The sequence below is a fragment of the Mesitornis unicolor genome, unplaced genomic scaffold (genome assembly GCF_000695765.1).
Source record: "Mesitornis unicolor isolate BGI_N332 unplaced genomic scaffold, ASM69576v1 scaffold13990, whole genome shotgun sequence".
Taxonomy (NCBI): Eukaryota; Metazoa; Chordata; class Aves; order Mesitornithiformes; family Mesitornithidae; genus Mesitornis; species Mesitornis unicolor.
Genome location: NW_010159203.1, coordinates 69,064 through 88,473, shown reverse-complemented (window position 1 = coordinate 88,473; position 19,410 = coordinate 69,064). Strand labels below are relative to the sequence as shown.

Genomic DNA, 19,410 nt, shown 5'->3' with positions numbered 1-19,410 from the left:
TTTTTTTAATCTAGTTAATCTGATGTGTGGTTTACTATTAAAAAAATATATACCTCAGAAATATGCTTACATTTTACCCAATCTGGACTGCATTTGGGAAATTACCCTGGACAAGGGCTCATAAAAAACAAAAGACTTTAAAAAAAAAAGTCTTTCACTACTGTAAAGCAGGAGAAGGCTGAGATGTTAAAACAGAGAGTAAAACTGCATTAAAATATGAAGAGAGCCTTTCTGGTAACCTTACAGACATCCTATCTCCAGCAAAAAAATAAGTATCACTTCAGAAAAAATCAGTATTACACAGATACCCAGCGTGTGGTGGTCAGAGCGTAAAACCCAGCAGAAAGGAGAACTCTGTTAAGAGTTTATACCTGGGCTGCACAGCGCTTTCTCCTTGTGAAGCGCAGTCCAGAGAAGATGGCTCTCTGTGGCACAGGGTATTTGGTTTCCTTGCCATGATTAGTACAGACAAAGAGTTAGCAACCTGTTCTATCACCAGAAAATAGCAGCTTTTGGCTTGTATTGGAGACCACTGGGCAATGGTAAATACAGTTCTCTCTAGCATTCTCTGTAAGTAGGAATCTCTTTAAATGCACAACCTCACTGTGTATTGCAATTACATTTATCACACAGACAACAACCTGCAGACATCAACTTACACAAATTCATTGGGAAGAAACTATTCTTGTTGGTAAATGTCAAAAGTTACCCTCATCGCTACTCTAGCTCCCTATCAGGCCTGACATTTTCCTATCCAAAACCAAAACCAAGGGTTATTAATCCCCACCTGCCCCAGAGCCACAAAAGAGCCTTTGATTACAGTAATAGTACATAACCTCTTTTAATGAGCAAATCTAAACCTGCCACCCACTATTGTTTTTGAAAGGTATCTGAGGCATCTTTTTCCTTAGGAGACCTTCTAAGAAAGCATTTGTATTCATCCGGCAAATAGAGAAAGAGCACATTCTATGATTGACTAGGCCCAAAACAACAGCTGGTTCTGTCTGAACACACACCAGTTCGAACGAAAAGTGCAGTTTGCATGTGAGTGAGTCATGCAGTGGTAGCAGAGCTTGGCTGGCTCACAGCCTGAGACCTAACACGGCACCGTCCTGCCCCTGGGGTTATCTTTCAGCTGAGACCTTGCAGAGGAGAGCACACTGGACAGTCTCCACTTTTCCACTCCCAAATTGTGGCTAGGTGGGAGGGTTGGTGAGCTGGTTTATACCCTTGTCCTGTTTATCTCTGGGGAAGGCAGAGAGCACTGAATCCCTCCAGAGGGGCGTTCTTACCTTACAACGCCCAGCCGGTCACCAGTCCTACCTTTACTTTGCTGTCCTATCCCGTTTCTCTTCTTTTAAGAAGCTCCAAGTGAGCTGCACCTTGTGGCTCCTCTTTCTGAGCAAGCCTTGCCCCTTCACTTGCTTTAATGAGAAATTTCTGACCCACTGCTCCCGAAGCGCTTATGGGGAAAAGCTCTTCCCAGCACAACTTCTGGGACTGCAAGGAGCACGGTTGGATACACCCGCTCCTAAATTCTAATCTTGGACAAGTCACACTAGCTTTCTGCACCTCAGTTTCTCATCTATTGCATGGGAATCAGAAACAAGACTAGATTAATATCGAACACTTAGGAGGGAAATGTAGCCAATGTGGGACACAACTGAAGAAAAAACACTTTGTGCTTTACGATTCAGCTGCTGAGGATCAGTCCTTTCATTTAAAGACAGAGGAGAGATGAGCAGCAGACTCAAAACAGCTCATGGAGCTTTTCACTTGTAGGTCACCCATCAGAACCTCAGCGAGGTCAGCATTTGCGAGTTATTGTGGTATGCAAGCTTTTTTTAGCGTCCTTTGCAAAGAGAATTTATTGGTGTCAAATTAATGTCTATTGTATGCAGTTTTCACAACATGAAACCCTCCATTGTTACAGCTCAGCCACTGTTAACCCTTCGCAAATCTACAAAACAGAAACTGCTGACGCCACTGCCACCACCTGAACAGCTGCCTTTTAAAATTGTACTTCAAGAAGCGTCCCGACTGTGAACTGAGCCTGGGTGACCTCAAAGAGCCTCTGCTAGCCTTGGGTAGCGGCACAGCCATGAGAGAAAAGTTGTGCTGCAGCTGCACATACTGTTCCTCACCCGTGCATAAATCGGGCAAGGCAGAGCCCAGCTCTGCAGGCGTGTTCTGTGCTCCCCACAGCGACTCCACAGCCCTCGCTGGGTCTGCTCGTGGAGAAAGAGAAGTGTGTGTGCTGGCAGCATCACAGGCCTATTCTTTGCAGAAAGTACATTCTAAAAGGAAAAAAAAACAACAACAAAACAAACAACAAAACAGAAGCAGCAAAAATGAACAACTATATCATTATTTAATGTGCTGAGATCTCAGCAGAGATCATTTCAAAGATCCATATTGTTTACAGCAGCTGACGAGTCTAACAAGTGCTGAAGCTGTGCTCACGCTTAAAGTGCTAACATATTTACAGTTTTCAATCCTGTCCTTAGCGCTTATCTGTTGTTTCAAGATGAATGCTCCTTTTGTACAGGCTGATGACTTGCACGAACACCGCACTAGCTCAGATTTGTTTAGCTTCTCCATTAGCAGCAATTTTGTACTTTGAAAATTGCTTAATACAGCAAATGCAAAAGAAAAAAAGCTAGTTTTTATTCCAAGGTATTTCTTTGGCTGTGACAAGTCTAGAATGGGAGGAGGGAAATTAAATTACTTCTATCCGATGAAAGTCTTAATTTTACTAAACAACTTTTCTAAACACACCCATCGTTCTGCTCTGGTTTTGTTACTGGTATGAGAATAATTTGGGAAGATCGATATAAAATTAGACTAGATCAGTAACAGATCTACCTAAACCACTTGATAAGAAGTGGTTTTCCCATGCTCAACAGTCTTTTCTCTACATATAATAAGTGAAAAGTTTGGTAGGAACCCATCCTGCCCACTCTCCACCAAATGGTAGGACCATGTGCAACTGAAAAGCTGTCAGTCATTTCATTTTTACAGGAACAGAAGGAATGCAGGCCATTCTACAGCTCAGTAACTTAATTAAAAAAAAATACAACCCAGACACGCAAGGAAAAGGATACAGTTCTAACAAGGAGGTCTTATCCTGTTGAACGTTCTACATTACATTCATTGGGTTACTGACCTGTCGCAAACCGGTTTCAGATGCAAATCAAAAATGGCTCAGCAATGCAAGATGCATCTGTTGTTTCTGCTAATCCCGATCCCACTGCCGTCAAGGAAAGGACAACCTCTGATTTTCAGAAGTCTCCAGCAAATGTCTTCAGCTGCAGTTCAGAAGGCTCCATACTTGAGCAAAAAGAACACCCGGTCTTTCAGTTACGTGCTGGATACAGCATTGGATCTCGAAAGCTACGATCCTGAGAGTGAAAATGCTGATCTTGAATCAGCCTTTGGTGTTCCTAAGGAATTGCCAATACAAACCAGGAGCAAATTTGTGCTTTAAAGGATGTGGTCTGCCACTCCTGCCCAAATATTTTCTAAAAACAAGAATTCTGCATATGAAGTACATTTCATTGTAAATGTATAATGCAGCCTTTAAAAGCCGTGAATACTGTAAAAATTAAAAATTTATATAAACTTCTGAGTTGAAGTCACACTATATATAGGCCATCCTTCATATTATATTCCTAGCAATGAAAATCTCTACACATAATAAACTGGCCTTTCCATTCCTATTTATTTTAATCCACCAGAGCAACACCGTTAGCATCACCATACACTTTCTTTGCACTTCTCATTCTATCACCGTTAATACAATAGTGAAACCAGCCTATGAAGTGCTGAAACATCACTAGATCTGCTTCACAAATCAGTTGGATGAAGAACAAAGTTAAACAACTTGCCCAACATTACAGACAGGATCAGTGGCAAAGCTGGGAATAAACCCCATGTACTCTGAATCTTGAGTTTGGTACCATACATTGTCTTCTTATTGCAAAATTCTGCTTTTATTTATACCGAGGTAACCTCGGAAGAAGTTGATTCTACAGTGGTTTGTGTTAGATTTGACCTAGTACAGCTGATGTGTTCCACCATATAGATATATGTTTGCATTATCTCCCATCACCAGGCTGCTACTAAGAACTATGTGGGAAAATACAGGTTTTTTTTTCCCTCTGTCACTAAGAAATACTACACCACATTTTACATGGTATTTCTTTGATCTGTAAAGCCAGGCAATTCAGTTCTTATCTCAAGGCCATTAAATGAGCCTGCTGGTTTGAGGTGTCTAACATTTCTGGACATTGGTATCTGTTCGTACTTGAGGAGTTACAGTAGGAACAGGGATGCTGATAAACAAAGGAAAGCCCTTCCTCCTTAACCCTTACTGCTAACGCTGCAGAAAATATCCAGTATGTGCAAAAACGTCTCCAGCCCTAAACCCTATTGCTGTGGTGCAGATATAAGGTATTATCTACCCATAACACATTACCCTGCTCTCTGAAGTCACAGTCAAAAGAATGGTAAATGCCAACATTCGGAGCAATTGAGAGTTCCAAAACAGCAAAAATGTGGATGGGAGGAAAATGAGGCTGGAAAATTCAAAGGCAGCTAAATGAAATGCTCATGTGAAAAGATCCTGTGTAATTAGCCACTAGGGGGAAGAAGAGTCCTGCTGCTTAATTAAGGTGCAGCCACTTCTAGCAGTGGGCCTGGAGGGTTATCCCTGCCCAGGGAAGCTGCCTGTGGTGTTCGGACACTTTCTCTGTAACTCTTGGAGTGGGACAAAGGTTTTTTGACCTTTGGCTGTGTTTTACTTTCCCCTTTCAGGTCCCTACAGCCTTGGCACAAGCAGTTAACAAGACCTGAAGGATTCGTACGCGTTTCATATATTCTAGCTGCAACTATTTTCGCATCATCAGCACCTGGTAAAAATATTTACACAAAAACCTGGGAGCAGAAGGGAGGGGATGAAGAAAACTGAAAGGACCAAATAAAGACAAGGGAAAAGGCGGCAACATTTTGTCTCTTTTGAAGTTAAAGGGGAGAAAAATCACATGCAGTTCATACGCAAACTGCGTGAGAAACATGAAGCAATGCTCTGCTGCTATCGTTAGACCGAGGCAGAGGTTGGGAGGGATGGCAAGGGACCTGCATCCCACCTCGTGCCTGCTGCCCTGCACGACTGAAGCCACATGAGAAAAATGACTGAGGCAAAAAGTCAAAGCCCCTCTCAGGCCACTGCTTCTCTGCCGCTGCTGAGGACACAGACCTATTCAACAGCATGGCTGGGACTGAACCACAGACAAACAAGCTTTTCTATTACCATAAATATGACAAATAAGTAATAGTTACAGCCTGTAAACACAAGACTCAGATTAAATGGAGTTCTAAGTGGTACACTGTAACTGGAAGCAGGATCCTACTCCTATTAGAGCCCGCTCAGCCTAAAGAGTATCAGATGTTACTTGGGCCTCAGAAGGCCTGAGACATAAACTATGTGTGTAAGAGAAAAAGAAGTCAAATGACTCATGACAGAGTTAGTTTTAATATAAATGACTTCTTCTGGCTCCTTGCTTTTAAAGACTTGCCATTTTCAGATCTTGAACAGCTAACCTAGGCAGCTGGCTTCCTTAGCCAGTGTCCTTCATTTTGTGTATAAAACATTGGCATTTACAAACTCATATTCCTTTGGCTAGGGGAGGGCAGTTTATTTTAGCACTGCAATCAATGCTATCGTAAATCTTCCTTTGTCCAGTCCAAGAAAATTGGCATAGCCCAATCAGTGCTGTCTGGATGTGCTATACCCATAAAACAGAGGATAAACCACAACGCTTTACTGAAGTCCTGCCAGCCTTGAGAGGAGACCTGAGGGATCAGCACTGAATGAGCCACAAACTGCCCCTTCCTCTTTGCTTTTTATTATGTGAGGACACAGGTAGGGGACTGAGCTATGAAAGGACTAAGATGAGGACTAAGATGAAACAGGAGGAGGAGAAGAATCGACAGATGAGAAAAGAAGAAAAAGTGGAAAAACTTATACAAAAGAGAGGAATGAACAAAAAGAAGGCAAGAACACAAGAAGAGAATAAACAATATCAGAATGGGAGATGGTGGGGACATTGGTGATTTAGTGCCATAAAAGAAAAGCCCTATTCTCCACCACACCTGTCTTTCTCATGTTTCTTTTATTCTCTTTTCATGCCAGTCCTCTGGTTCTCCTCTGGGATGAGTGGAACTTCCACGTCCAGAAAGCCGCAAGTTTGGCATTTTGTGTCTCACGGCAAATGTGCTGGCTCTCTAATGTTTGCACAGGGGCAAAGTTATACAAAGAAAATGAAGAGCTAAGCTTGCTTAGTCTCCCTTTCATGCAATGCAAGAATCATCCCTTAGATGGGACTATTGCAAAATTAAACCACCTTACAACCACACCAGTAAATAATGAGTAATGTGCCTGTATATACAAAGCTTTTAGACCAACCAGTCAAAGAAAGCGAGGATAGCTCATCACAAAAAGACCCCATTTATCAGATGAGCTTCAAACAGCTTAGCATCTTTAGGGCCATTACTCATCTCTTTCACCTAAGCTAAGTGCCAGCTTCCAACCCAGAGGCTAACACACATCCAATTTATCTGCTGTGAGACACTCAGCACTGCTTCCCTCGGCCTAGCCTAAAGATAGAGGACTCAATACCTAAACTACTTAAAGTTAGCAGAAATGAGTGATTTCATGTCAACAGATAGGAAGATGCTAGTCTGGGAAAATAAGGCAAAAAGCAAGTCTAACCAGCGATTTTTGAAAGCAAAAGGAGTCTGGCACAAGGCTGCTAGACTCAGCAATATTTTGCTGACTATATCCAAAGTGTTTAACTCACTTCTGAGCTGCACAATGAAAAGACCTTCCAAACCTAACCCATTACCATCCTCCACCCCAGTTTTGGGAGGGAGTGGTTGGGCTTGGTGATGGTGTAGCCCTCCACACATAGTCTTGATGTGGAGAGATTCTTCAGAGGAGAAAATACTGATTAAAAATGGGTTCATTTTCCAGTGTTTTCCCTCATAGGGTCCCAGAGCTCCAAAAGAAATGACCTGGTGAGATCTGACCACTCCTCACTCTGCTTAGCGAGGAGCGCATTGCCAAATCCCTTTACTCCATTCCTTGCCAAAACGATGTGCTCTCAGCAGAGCTTCCACCCCCACAACCCTCCCTAAAATTTCTACCTGGCAAAGGACTGTCTGGACGCTGTGCAGAAAAAACCAGCTTAGAGCAGGTGCTCGCACAAACAGGCCCCACGTGGGTTAAAATGTATGTATGTAGTAAGGGTTAGTAATGCTCCGGCGAATACAACCCCTGGGAGTAGTGCACATTGAGTATATCCCTTATGAATTATTTTAGCTGAAAAGGGCACTTGTGAAAGCTGACAGTCCAACTCACTTTTGCTGCTTATACACGCTGATAAGGCACGGCAAGATGTGGGCCCTGCAGTTCTCTTTCTTCATGTCCCTCTAGTGTTTTTCAGCGCTTATCTGGAGCAGTATCTTCGCACAAAAATCTGCAACTTATGCTTTTCCATGCCCACTTGGTGGTTAGCCTTTCTGCCTATATTTCCCTCAAGAGTGACAATTATGGTCTTGCCAATCATTACGTGAACACTTGTCCCAGTAAAAACAAAACAGAGCCATGAAGCAATTTCATATGGATTCTCTCTGTCACTGTCCAGTTTCCAGTATCGACCTGTGCCTCAGAAATGTTTAAGCACAGTAGGTATGAGAAGTTGCTTTAAAATACACAAGCAAGCAAGGGTTGGGAATGGTTGTTATATGTCTATAACTAAGAAACAAAGGAAATAAGAACCTGTGACTTGCTGAGCAAAGAAAGAAGGCGAATTGGATTCAAATCCTGAGAATGAGGAAAGCCAGTACACTAATAAAGCAACTGCCCTCTATTGCTAACAAAACTAATAAAAGCTAGAGCATCTCTCGTCTACCTTTTCAGATCCATGATTACATGAAAGGGAATAAAGAAAAATGTCTTTACCGTTAACCACAATAAAATGAAATGTATTGGAAATGCCTAGATAGTAAGCAGTCTGGTTAAACTATGCAAATAGGGCAAATTTTGAGAAACAAACCCCTCTAAACATCTTTAGGAGAAAGGACAACATAGTACATGTAAGTTATAAAGCTTCTTTAAATATAGAGTGACAAAAGTATGACCTTGTTGTATGGACTACAAATCCCATGGCTAAGTGCTCATAATGTCCTTCAAAAAACGTATTGTGAAAAACCCTCAAGCATTTCAGACAGCTCGCGCTGTGACTCTACGTGCTCGTGCTTTGCCACAGAATGGTCTGATCCCCTGCGCTGACATAGCAAGAGTGCAAATCCCAGATGGAAAATGAATCTCACAGTGCAGCCAGATTGAGTTTCCAATTCTCCAGTGCGTAACATGAAGGTTGTTCTCCTCAGCTACTGAAGAGGTGAGGGCAGAGAGACTTTAACTTATTTGACATCCCGAATACCATTTCAGCAAGACAGGCTCTGAAAAGGACCTTACTGGCTCTTGACAGTTTCAAAGGATCCATGGCATCCTCCTTTGTACTCATCCTTGTTACTGCTATCACACTTTTCCCTGCTTAAATGGCCTGGACAGAAGGGGAGTCCAAGGTCCAAATGACTTCAGCTATGCCTCTGCGTATGTGGGTAAAATCTGTCCTTAAAACAGAAAGGAGATGAATCACAGTACATTTTAAAGAAAGCATCTATCTACAGTAAAGACACATCTACGGTTTCCTCTTATTTATGTTTTTCCTCAAGAAAAGACAGCGCCAGCAAGCTAGAAAAACCATACGGCTGTGATATTATCAAACAACTCCACAAGCTGCTCTTAGTCTTTGTTTGCTTGAAGGAAATCAACTAATTGTAGAGCTCCTTAGACAAACTCCACCATGGTCATTTCATGGTCATTTTTGTTACAAAAATATGCAGAACCTGAACTATTCTAGGCAGCACATTTTCTCCTGCTTGGCAGGTCTTGGGCCTACTGGCACATGAGAAGAATACCATTGGTTTAGTGAGAGTCTCAGCTTCTGCAGATTAACAAAACACTAAATCTTATTCTTTGCCAACATCAGCTGATGTGAGTTTATTAAAAGCTAAAAGGCACGACAAGCTCCACAGTGAGCCTACAGATAGAAGAGGTTGTATTTGCTTACATATGGTTGCTTCTAATGTGGTGATGGGGTATGTGCGTGCAGGACACAGCTCAGGTGAAGGCACTGCAGCTATGCCAATGCGCAAAGCCAGCTGCACCTTCAGCACAGAGACAGAGGATTAAATAGATTTTTTTGGTCATTTGAGCATCTGAGAGGTCTTTATGACCTGTTCAGTCCATCTTCATAAATGTAAAAATAAGTAATAAAATCTTTATCGGCATTCTCAGACAGAATTAATAAAGAGGTAAGTCACATTGACAGCTCAACACTGAGTGCCCCATCTCCTTCCACCAATGCCCAAACAAAAGGCAATGTTTCCTTTTATTTCATTAGTGTGGCATTTCATTAAACCTTTAGAGAAATAATATGGTCACATCTTTAAGTACTGGATTTCTGAGACTGCTGCCCCCAACTTCAGCACTTCTGTGCCAAATACTCAGCTAACGTAAACGGGTAGTTCTGTCACAGCCAACATATTACACTGACTGACCGCAGCTGCCTTTCCTTGTCACTAAAGAGTTACTGAGAAATTCCAACTCTGGACATTTCTGTACTGGATGACATTTAAAATGGTGCATGCTAAGTTTCCACAAAAGGACAGCCCCTAACAAAAACCATCATCTTTGTATCCTACTACCTACAGCATCCACAGCTTGTTTCTGAATGGGCAATAGCACGAACGAATTGCAAGCGCTCCAGCAGCCTTTATCATTTCAAGATGTGTCACCGACCAGTGAACTGTGTGTCAGATTCCTGTTTGGGCTCAGATCCAGTTAAGTACTTCAGCACACGGGCAGTCCTGCTTGTCTTCAACGGAGCTCCTTGCCTGCTTGGAAGTTGGATGATGTACCTAAGTGCTTGATTGGATCAGGGCACTGGAGTAAACTGTGTCACTCCTCCGAAACCCCGGAGCAATACTGATTTACATTAACTGAGAATTGTGCATTATGATTAGGGACTAAGATCATCCGTCACTTCAGTAGCTATGTGACCTGCTACAACAAACTTTGCCATTTTCTTAGACGAGTTTTTACCTGTAATAATTTCAAGTGATATAAACCAACTACAAATCAACTAAAGTGACAATGAACCAAACACTACTGTACAGCATGCACCGATCTGATAATACACCAAATGTACAACAACATATAGCACCAGACGTTGCACTCCACCAAGAACATCCAACAGCAACACAATTCTTTCTCTCAACTCCAATACAAAAGGCAGCCAGCAGGATGATATCAAACGATGGCAGCTCTGCTTCTCATAAAAGGACCTTGGGGACTCGAAGGAGATTTGTGTATCTGCACTTCAACAGCATAGCGATGTGGAAATGTTAAAGTTAGTAAAGCAAACAGTCCTCAAATGAGAAGGGCAACAGATGTCAACCAGTATCACATGTCAGTAAACAGCAACAAGACAGAGGCTACTTTTCTTAGCGCTTTTGTGAAAGCATCGTGCTACCGGCTATAGCCACATCTCAGCTAAGTGGTGGTGCTTGTGCGTGTGATTTAACTCCCACCAAGACAGCATTTCCAGCCATATGGAAATACCATCCACTGAAGTCAGCTGAAAGAAAGTAGAAATGCTTCTGTATATTTATTGTAGCTTGAAAAGTGAAAAAAAAAATAAAAAATCACACTCTCAAAATGATTGAAAGCTCATTCTGTGCTTGGCAGAGACAGACAAGCATTTATATTTCTCAGCTTTAATACAGAAGGATCATCCTTAGGGCAAAAGAGTAGTTGTGATTCATCCGCTTTTTACCCTTACTGCAAAGACTTCTGACAGTAAGGCCAAAGTATGCTAACTAAAAAGGCACTCTTTGTACCATAAACACTAGGCCACAAGGAACTGGACAGTGGCCATCAAATCGCTGCCTTTTAATTTTTCTCTCTCATCTATATTTCTCTAAAGATTTCTGGTAAGAAGGCAGCTGACTCTATACAAAAGCCAGAGGCATTGCCAGTATCTTGGTGGTTTCATGCATGCCATATTGAATATAACTTTATTATGCAAGAAAAAACCCTCAACCTTACAATTAGGCAAAGACGTATTTCAGTGTCAAAACAACAAGGAAAGAGGTAAAGGGATAGAGCTCTCCTGCTGCCAGTCCAGGCGTGGTGAGCCGCAAATCTACTCCACCATCATTGAACATCTCAAGTGTTTATGTGGAAGAGTTTGGTTCTCAACAAGCAGCAGAGTCCACACCATGAACTGTCCAGGACATCCCCCGACAGCTTTGCTGCCAGTCAGAAGTGAGAGAACAACACGTGAATGGATTGTGAAGATCCAGCTCTTTTTACCACTGGACTGCTGTCTCCAGCAGCAAGTATACAAGCTATGCACTGAAATGTAAAGTCATTTTCTTATGGACCACATGTCCTGTCAATCGAGACTGATGATATTAAAATCCAAGAAGGAACTTTTAAAAAAATCACTTAGCTGAAAAGGCCATGTGCAGCCAGTACAGTACTCAGAAAGGGAAAAGCTGTCACCCAGCCTTGCCCAAGGATGGTGTCTGCTAAACCTTGGGCTCAAACTGTACACGTACAAATTTGGAGCTTTTGAAGAAAAGGCAGGCAAGATCACGGCACCTGAACACATTCCTCGTGTGCAGCATCGTGCCTAAGAACAACCACCTCCTTCCTCTGCTGTTCCAAAATCCTCTGATTAAGAGAACACGAGAAAAAAATATCCCAACGTGGCAGGAAGGCCACATTAATTGGGTGAAGCAAGCCAACGAAATGATTAATTTGCTGCTCTTCTTCAATATTATGTTTACACAAGTTGATTATAGCACTTAATTACTAATTCACCCTGCTCAAAAACAAGAGTGCTTTAAATTTTTAATGAGATGAGGGAAGGCAACATTCCCTAACTCAACAGGGAGAAGTCATTTTATTTCCTCTTTTGATTTCCCAAGTTATTACCATTTCTAAGGAAAAAAACTATCCCCTCCTTGATCTTTCACTCGGTTCTTGCTTTTGAAAATATGGAAATCAACAAGACACTTGTATTAATTTCAATCCATGACCTGACAGGTAATGCTTTGGAAGAGGAACAGACAATCAGATCATCAACTGCAGCACGTCCATTGAAGTAAGAGGAACATAAGTACACCAGAGACTGCCCGACTCAGAAATGGAAATGGCCTAATCCCCTCCAGTTCGGTCAGCAGAAATGCTGAGTATGTCCCAGTACCACTACGAAATGTTGCCAGGTCACAATTGCTAGTTGGTCCATTACGGAGGCTGTGGACTAACTGCTGCACTAAAGAACTTCTTTACATTCAGGATATTCTGTGGCATTTTCATTGTTAAGAGGCGAATACGCTGAATTTTGCATGTTCTTCCTAGCTGATCTTTATAAACCTCGTGTTATCTGTGGTTTCTTTATTTGATTTCATCCTCTACATTACACCACCCAACAACTTCCTTAGACAACTGAGAGGAGATGTCCTTTAAATTAAGCAGATTCAAGCAGTGCACAAACAGAACTCTTTCGAGTTCCTTTAGTAGAGAGTTTTAAGTGACTCATTTCCCCTGCACCGTCATAACTCCAAACCCATCTGCAATATATCTCCCTCTATGTCCGCTCTCTTGAAGGAGAGCCAGGTGACCTTGATCCACAGCTTCCAGGGCTGCTTCCAGGGATGCAAATTGTACCTAAGGGGTTCTTCACTTGCTCAACTGCTACTGCTGCTATTAATTCAGCTAATCCACATTAGGCAAGTACCTAACACCTCTTTCTATAGAATCTGGCTAATTTTTATATAACTCCAATCAGCTTTATAAAAACAATGAAAAAGCTCATCCCTATCTTTTTGCAGGATATACCACCAAACGTGCATAACAACCACAACTTACAAAGAAAAGACTACACCTCACTTAAAAGTCAATTTTATACCTGAAAAATCTTGTAGCCACAACACCTCTCTTTTCTAGCTCAACCTTTTACACCAAAAGTGATTACAGAAAGCTACCAGTAAAATGTATTACAGTAAATCATACAAAGTTTCTTTTCTTCCATATTGGCCAGTAACATTGACCCGTGTCAGGATAGCAAATCCAAAATAAATTTGGTAATCTGGTTTCATACAGGTAATTGTATTAATTGCTTTAATATGCAATTAAGGAATAGTCAGTGGGCTGGCAAGATTTTATAAGGCAATAATCCCGTTCGCTGGTGTACAGCTCTGTCCCAAAGAGTAGGTTATCCGAAAACAAGAGCTGGATGGCTGCCAGATCAAACAGCACCTTCTTCGCATTTTCAATTACATACAAGTGAGGGAGAGTAACGAGGATATACTGGAAACTTTGACATGTATTTATTGAACATTTTTACTGAGAAGGAATTGCTGGCTTGCTAAACCGGAAACTATATTTTTACTACAGAAACAATCGCATTGAAAACCAGGATCCTGCTGCTCAGCATGAAAGGAATGGCTGGACCCAATAAATGGACCCATCTAGGCCAGCAATGTTAACGTTATTTTGTTCGATGCAGGACATATTTCAAAAATCCAAAACGCAAACATACAGTGTATACTTCACAGGTCTTGATGTCATACGGGTCTACACAGCGCTGTCAACGTTGACTCAGCCAGGCTGTGTTACGGCTCACAGGAACAACAACCAAAACAGAACTAAACCACTGAAGAATAAAAGTGCAGCATTTGTAGGAGCAAACAAAAAGATTACCTAAACTGCAAGAAGAAATTCAGATTTTCTGCCCTTTCTGGAGATTCTAGAGACTAAACAAAGGGTGAAACGGGGAGTAACTCACACACTGCGTGTTCTTTTTTCTTTTCGGATAGACCAATTGTTTTAATTCAGTTTTACCACAGAGCAGAAAAATGCAGAGAGAGTAAATGAAGAAGAAAATAGAGAAGTCAACATTCTTTGAAGCAACTACATATGGTGACCAGGCATGAGAGATGGATGTTATAAATCTTTCCTCGGTAGAATTACCCAAAGACGAAATTACAGCTTCAAGGGGCTTGAGCTTTTAAAACCACATTAGAATCTAGCAAATTAACCTGGATGATTACAGATTTTGCAATAACCTTTATTTCTAATGCTTCTTTGCACAAGCTTAGCACACTGAGAATTTTCTTGCTAATGCAGATGTCGTCAACAGAAATCATGAAAACTTTTACTCCACAAATCACTCAAAATAAGAATAAAAAGATATGAAAATCAAGAATCAGAACAAAATGCTGCAACCTGCAAATAGGCAGTGTGGTATTACAGAAAGGGAAAGGAGACAGGAGGTATGATGGTACTCGTTTCTTTTTGAGAAGAAACTTATTTAGGGATACCAAAGGACAGAGGAAAAGCTCTTCAGTGTCTCAGCCACTCTGACCAATTGCCCAAGAAAGTGAAGGGTGTGAATCCTGCTGTCTCATGTACCCTTCTGACTGGATTCATCATACAGGGATATGTAGGTAAGGACATCCACATACCTTATCCACACCACCTTACCCTTAAGGAAATACCACCCAAGTCCAATGAATTTCTTAGCTGTAAGCTAAATAAAGCCCAACTCTCATTACTGCATAAGGCTACCGTAGAGTTGGGTCTTCTCTAGATGAGCCATCTTTTCTTTGCTCTATTGCAAAGGGATGCTCTGCAGATTTCGAGGGCCTTGTCTGTATGTCCAGATTTTCTGAGTGAAGAGCAGGCTGCCAGAGCAGCGGCTCTGACTTGGCTGCCCCACGCCCCTGCATTGACAGAAAGCACAAGCAGGTCAGCTCCAGCATATGATGCACCCCCAAAGCACCAGATTTAGTGTGCAGACACAAGAACAGCCCTGCTACGTAGACAGTAAAAACCACACAACTTTCTCCTTTACTATTAGACTGAGTGGACAAAGAGCTTTGGAAAGCCCAATAATGGAGTACAAACCATCGATCAGAAGACAGGTAACTCCTACTGTTTGCAAAGACAACCACAATTCTGAGTATTTGCAGCAGCACCTCTAAGAAAGGTCTGTTTTGGAAGATGTGTTAGAAAAATAACTAAGAGTAGGCTATGGAACTGCAGTGCTAGATAAGCATTTACACACAGCCCTGCCTCCAAAAAGACATTAATTCAGTTTCTTGTTTCTCGATCCCATGTAGCTGAATTATTTTTAAAATGTTCTTACATGATATAAATTATTTGCTGCATGATACAACTGATATTGCCAGTAACCTCTTGAACAGTAGAAGACCAAACACTTCTTAAATTAGAAAGTCTGTGACATGGCTGGTTCACAGGATCTCAGGTTTTACTGGAAAAGATTTCTAAAGGAGTGTGCTGTGCAGAGTGACGTATATGTACATACGTATAAAATACACATATCTGCTCTGACAGTGCTGGATACGCTTCTGAAATATTCTGATGTATAAAGGCAGGGTTAGAAACTAAAGGTAAATTGATAGACCAAAATTATTTAAGAACATATCACAGAAAATTTCACAGCATTAGATTTTTCTCATGGTTATGAAAACAAACTTAATGAAATCAGTTTTGAGATGTTCAGTTACTGCGAAGAGGTGGAAAATATCTTAAACCTGGAATGAAATATCTGTGCATTTGAAGGCAGAATGTTGACAGAAGAGTGAGCATTAAATATGAAGGCCTGTCACCAAAAGTTGCCATTAAAATTACATTTATCAAAACAAGTTTTCCTTACAAACACTGGAATCATGAAATACAGATACATATTGGACGATACATCTGTTGCAATGGGATTAACTTTAATGGAAAAATTCTTACGATTTTTTTTCTCTTCCTGCAAACCCGTGGTGCACTGTAGTATGTTCACGTTTGGAAGTTTCATGTTTGGAAAAATGCCAAACACAGCCCAGTTCCCCAGCTTGTGAGGAGCCGTTCATTGATTCCAGTGGAACTGCAGCAATTTAACTTGGGCGAGAAGCTGCCCCCCTATTCAGAAAACACGTTCAGATACGTTTTCGTGCAAAATTTAACCTCAAATACCTGTGCCTGACAGGCACCATAGAGATCATCCTAATAAATAATTTTGTGGCTGCAATGTACTGTTTAGTGTCCTGGTGTAGCACGAGGAGAGGTATCCTTACACCACTTTATTCCACTTCTACCAGTGGAACTGCCAGGTGGAAAAACAGAGATGATTTTGGGCAATCGGACCCTTCTTCAGGTTTCTGGAACATGAAGTTCCATCCTCATTGTTAACTCCTAATTCACTGTGGGCAAGACAAGAGGTGTAAGTGTCATTTTATACTGTATAAATAGTAGTGACCTTCTTGCAGGATCAGAGCCTTGCCAAATTCCTATTTTTTGTCTGTAAAATTCCATGCCCTAACTTAGACAGCAGCTTCTACCTGCGCATCCCTACAGGCAAAAGACAAATGAATCTTCAACACACTCAGGTAACACAGAGTTAAAAAAGAGTGGAGAGGAAGCAATGCTGGCTCTTGTCCGGCTGTGCAGAAGGTACCAACTTTTCCACTTGAATGGAAGTCTTCTCATAGGGCCAAATGTCAAAGTGTAAAACACATTAAAACAAAACCAAACCAAACAATCAGGTACTCCATACCTGTATAGACGCAAAATCCCCAGAAGCACAAGCTCCAAGAATAGCAGCACCCACCAAGACAGACTCCACTTCTTTGGACAGGACAACAGGCTTGCCTGTGCAAGAAAAAGCCGTGCCTCTGTTAGGAAGAATATAGCAGCGCTGCACTGGTGGCACAGTAAATAATTGAAGTAAGAAATACAAAGGAAAAAGGAAATCAAAAAGGACTTTAATACCACGTTCACAACTCCACTCAGAGCTACAGTCTACTGTAAATTAATGTAAAGCTCTGTGGTTCCAGGCTCCAAGAAAAATGCAGGATTTAAATAAAACCATTTCAGCAAAATAGGAATGCAGCACATAAAGCATACAAAGAACAAACCCCCAGATCTTTGACATTGGCTATTTATCAAAAAGGGCTTGGTATAAACCTGTTACCCACACCCTCCAAACCCACGTGCCCGTTAAAAGATGACCTCGAGGGGAAAAACAGGGTGGTATCCTTTTTGTTTCTTTTGCAATGAACAAAATAAAAGCTTGTTGGTGTTTGTTTTTAAATATAAAGCCAACAAAGCCAGGCTGGTTTTGCTGGGAGACATGAAAAAATGAGTAGTAAACTCTCACAAGTTATGTATGAAACCATAAGAGAAATCTTGTCTTCCAAATAGCGCAAGATGTTCGGAAACAAGATTAAAACACTGGGAAAACAGACAAACAAACTCACTATATATTCTGAAGTAGAATTAAGCACCATTGTTTCATTGCTCATGGGTACTATCAGGAGCACACTTTCCCTCAGTTCACACAGTTTTCTAAAAGATCTGTATTATTAGTGTAAAATAGCAGGAAGAAAAGAGTAATGAAAATTAAAATCAGCCTGCTTTCTTAATCCTCCTTTAAAAACCCCTATAACGATAGCATAAGTCTAAATACTTTTCTAGCTACACTTTGGATATTCATCCTCAGTAAGCCCAAGAACTTAATATTCCTGCAGTATTTGGCATGTGTCTAAATTTCGGTAGCTGAGATAATTTCACTCAGCGAATGGTGGTGCACACACAGCGGTGCGAGGAGGGCATCCTTCTGTCAACAGCCTCAGTGATAACATGCCCCAAAACCTGCTGCTCCTGAGAGCCAACTATAAGATTAGAAGGAGCTGAAATTTGGAAGATCTAAAGCAAGCCATGAACAACACCTACAGAGGAAAAGACAAACACACACTTTTCAAAATGAGAAATAGAATTATTAATATAAGAAACAATTACTGGCACAAAGCAAATTCACCTGGCACCCAGGCAGCCAGTTACATGATGCTAACTTTGCACTGTTCTACCAGTGTAAAGCTGCTTACAATCGATTTTTAGTGATGTAAATGTGCCTCAGTGATCTTCGTGCCACTTCTTCTTACAGTCAGCACAGGCAGAGGGACAGGGAAAGAACGTGGATACTGTGAGACCTCGGTGTTCAATTGCTGGAATGACTACTAACAGTGAACCAGTGTAATTACAGCATCCCTTACATTGCTCTGCCCAAACAGATCTACCTTACAAACAATAAAGCAGGCTCATTCACCTGAGAATTACTCCAGTTCAGATGGAGCACAGCTCAGGACTTGGGGCCACTCGGAACAGAAAATCTCAAACCCGAGCTTACAGCTACACGGCTGCTTGCCAAGCGCTGAAGCATTAAGCAATTTTCAGCATGCTCTAAACTTTACTGCACATTTCCCGCAGCATCTGAATGAATACAGAATTCTTACCAGGCAAACAAAAAGATCAAGATACTTTTTAAGTGGCCTGCGAAATTATCTATTGGATGTCTGCATGGCTGAGTCATGGGCATTTGCAGCTAACAATAATATATTCAGATTTTTTTCTTTTGGGAAAAGAATGGGGGATTGATCCTGGAATGTTAGTTATTTTATCTGATAGGCTCTAATGAGTTCAACACAACCGAGAGCATTTCACTCAGATGAACTCTGACATCCCTTGTCAGTCACCGATTTTACAAATGGGGGAGAACTCCAGACTGCAAAAAGGCCTTTTTGTGCTGAATTGTACTTGGCCATTAGTTACAGTCAAAGAACTTCTGATTACATTTTAATCAGAATACCTTTTCACAGATCTTTTCTTTTACACGCCGTGAGCCAGCATCCCAACTCTACACATAGCTGAAATTCACCTAAAACATGAGAGTTCTGTAAGGAAAGGCACACACTTCACAACATCATTTTTCACAAACGGAAAGCATGTCTTTGACTACAATGAGTTCAGTGAATTTTGAGGTCAATAGGCATTTTTGCTTCTCCATTTCTGTTTTCATCTCAAACAAGTACATAAAGCGTATTTTCATCTTCCCTCCTGCACTGAGGTTATGAAGTGTGGTTTGATGTTAGGACACGTCAGATCTCCACACCAAATGTCCAAATCTGAGCCTTAAGCTTCATACATGACAGCTCGACTGGTCTTAATTTGAAATACACCCAAAACACACATCATTCAACATTTTTCTGAAGTCTTCCATACTAAATTTTGTTATTTTTTCCACATTTTTAGAAGTATATTCAACTGACTCACAGGTGAGCTAAGATGTCCAACACACACAGGCGAAAGGGACACCAAAAATACCATGCAAGCCTGAGACCCGCTCTTGCAATGAACCAGGA

At 41.3% G+C, this 19,410-nt stretch overlaps 1 protein-coding gene across 1 annotated transcript in view; it reads right to left on the bottom strand.

Moving 5' to 3' along the window:
• The window catches only part of FGGY (FGGY carbohydrate kinase domain containing), a gene marked incomplete at its 5' end in the record, with an annotated part of 87,041 nt that overhangs the window by 11,156 nt on the left and 56,475 nt on the right, over positions 1-19,410 (bottom strand). The window contains one exon of the mRNA XM_010185880.1: positions 16,767-16,861. Within this exon, the coding sequence (XP_010184182.1) occupies positions 16,767-16,861 (95 nt within the window). The remainder of the gene's footprint in view (positions 1-16,766; positions 16,862-19,410) is intronic.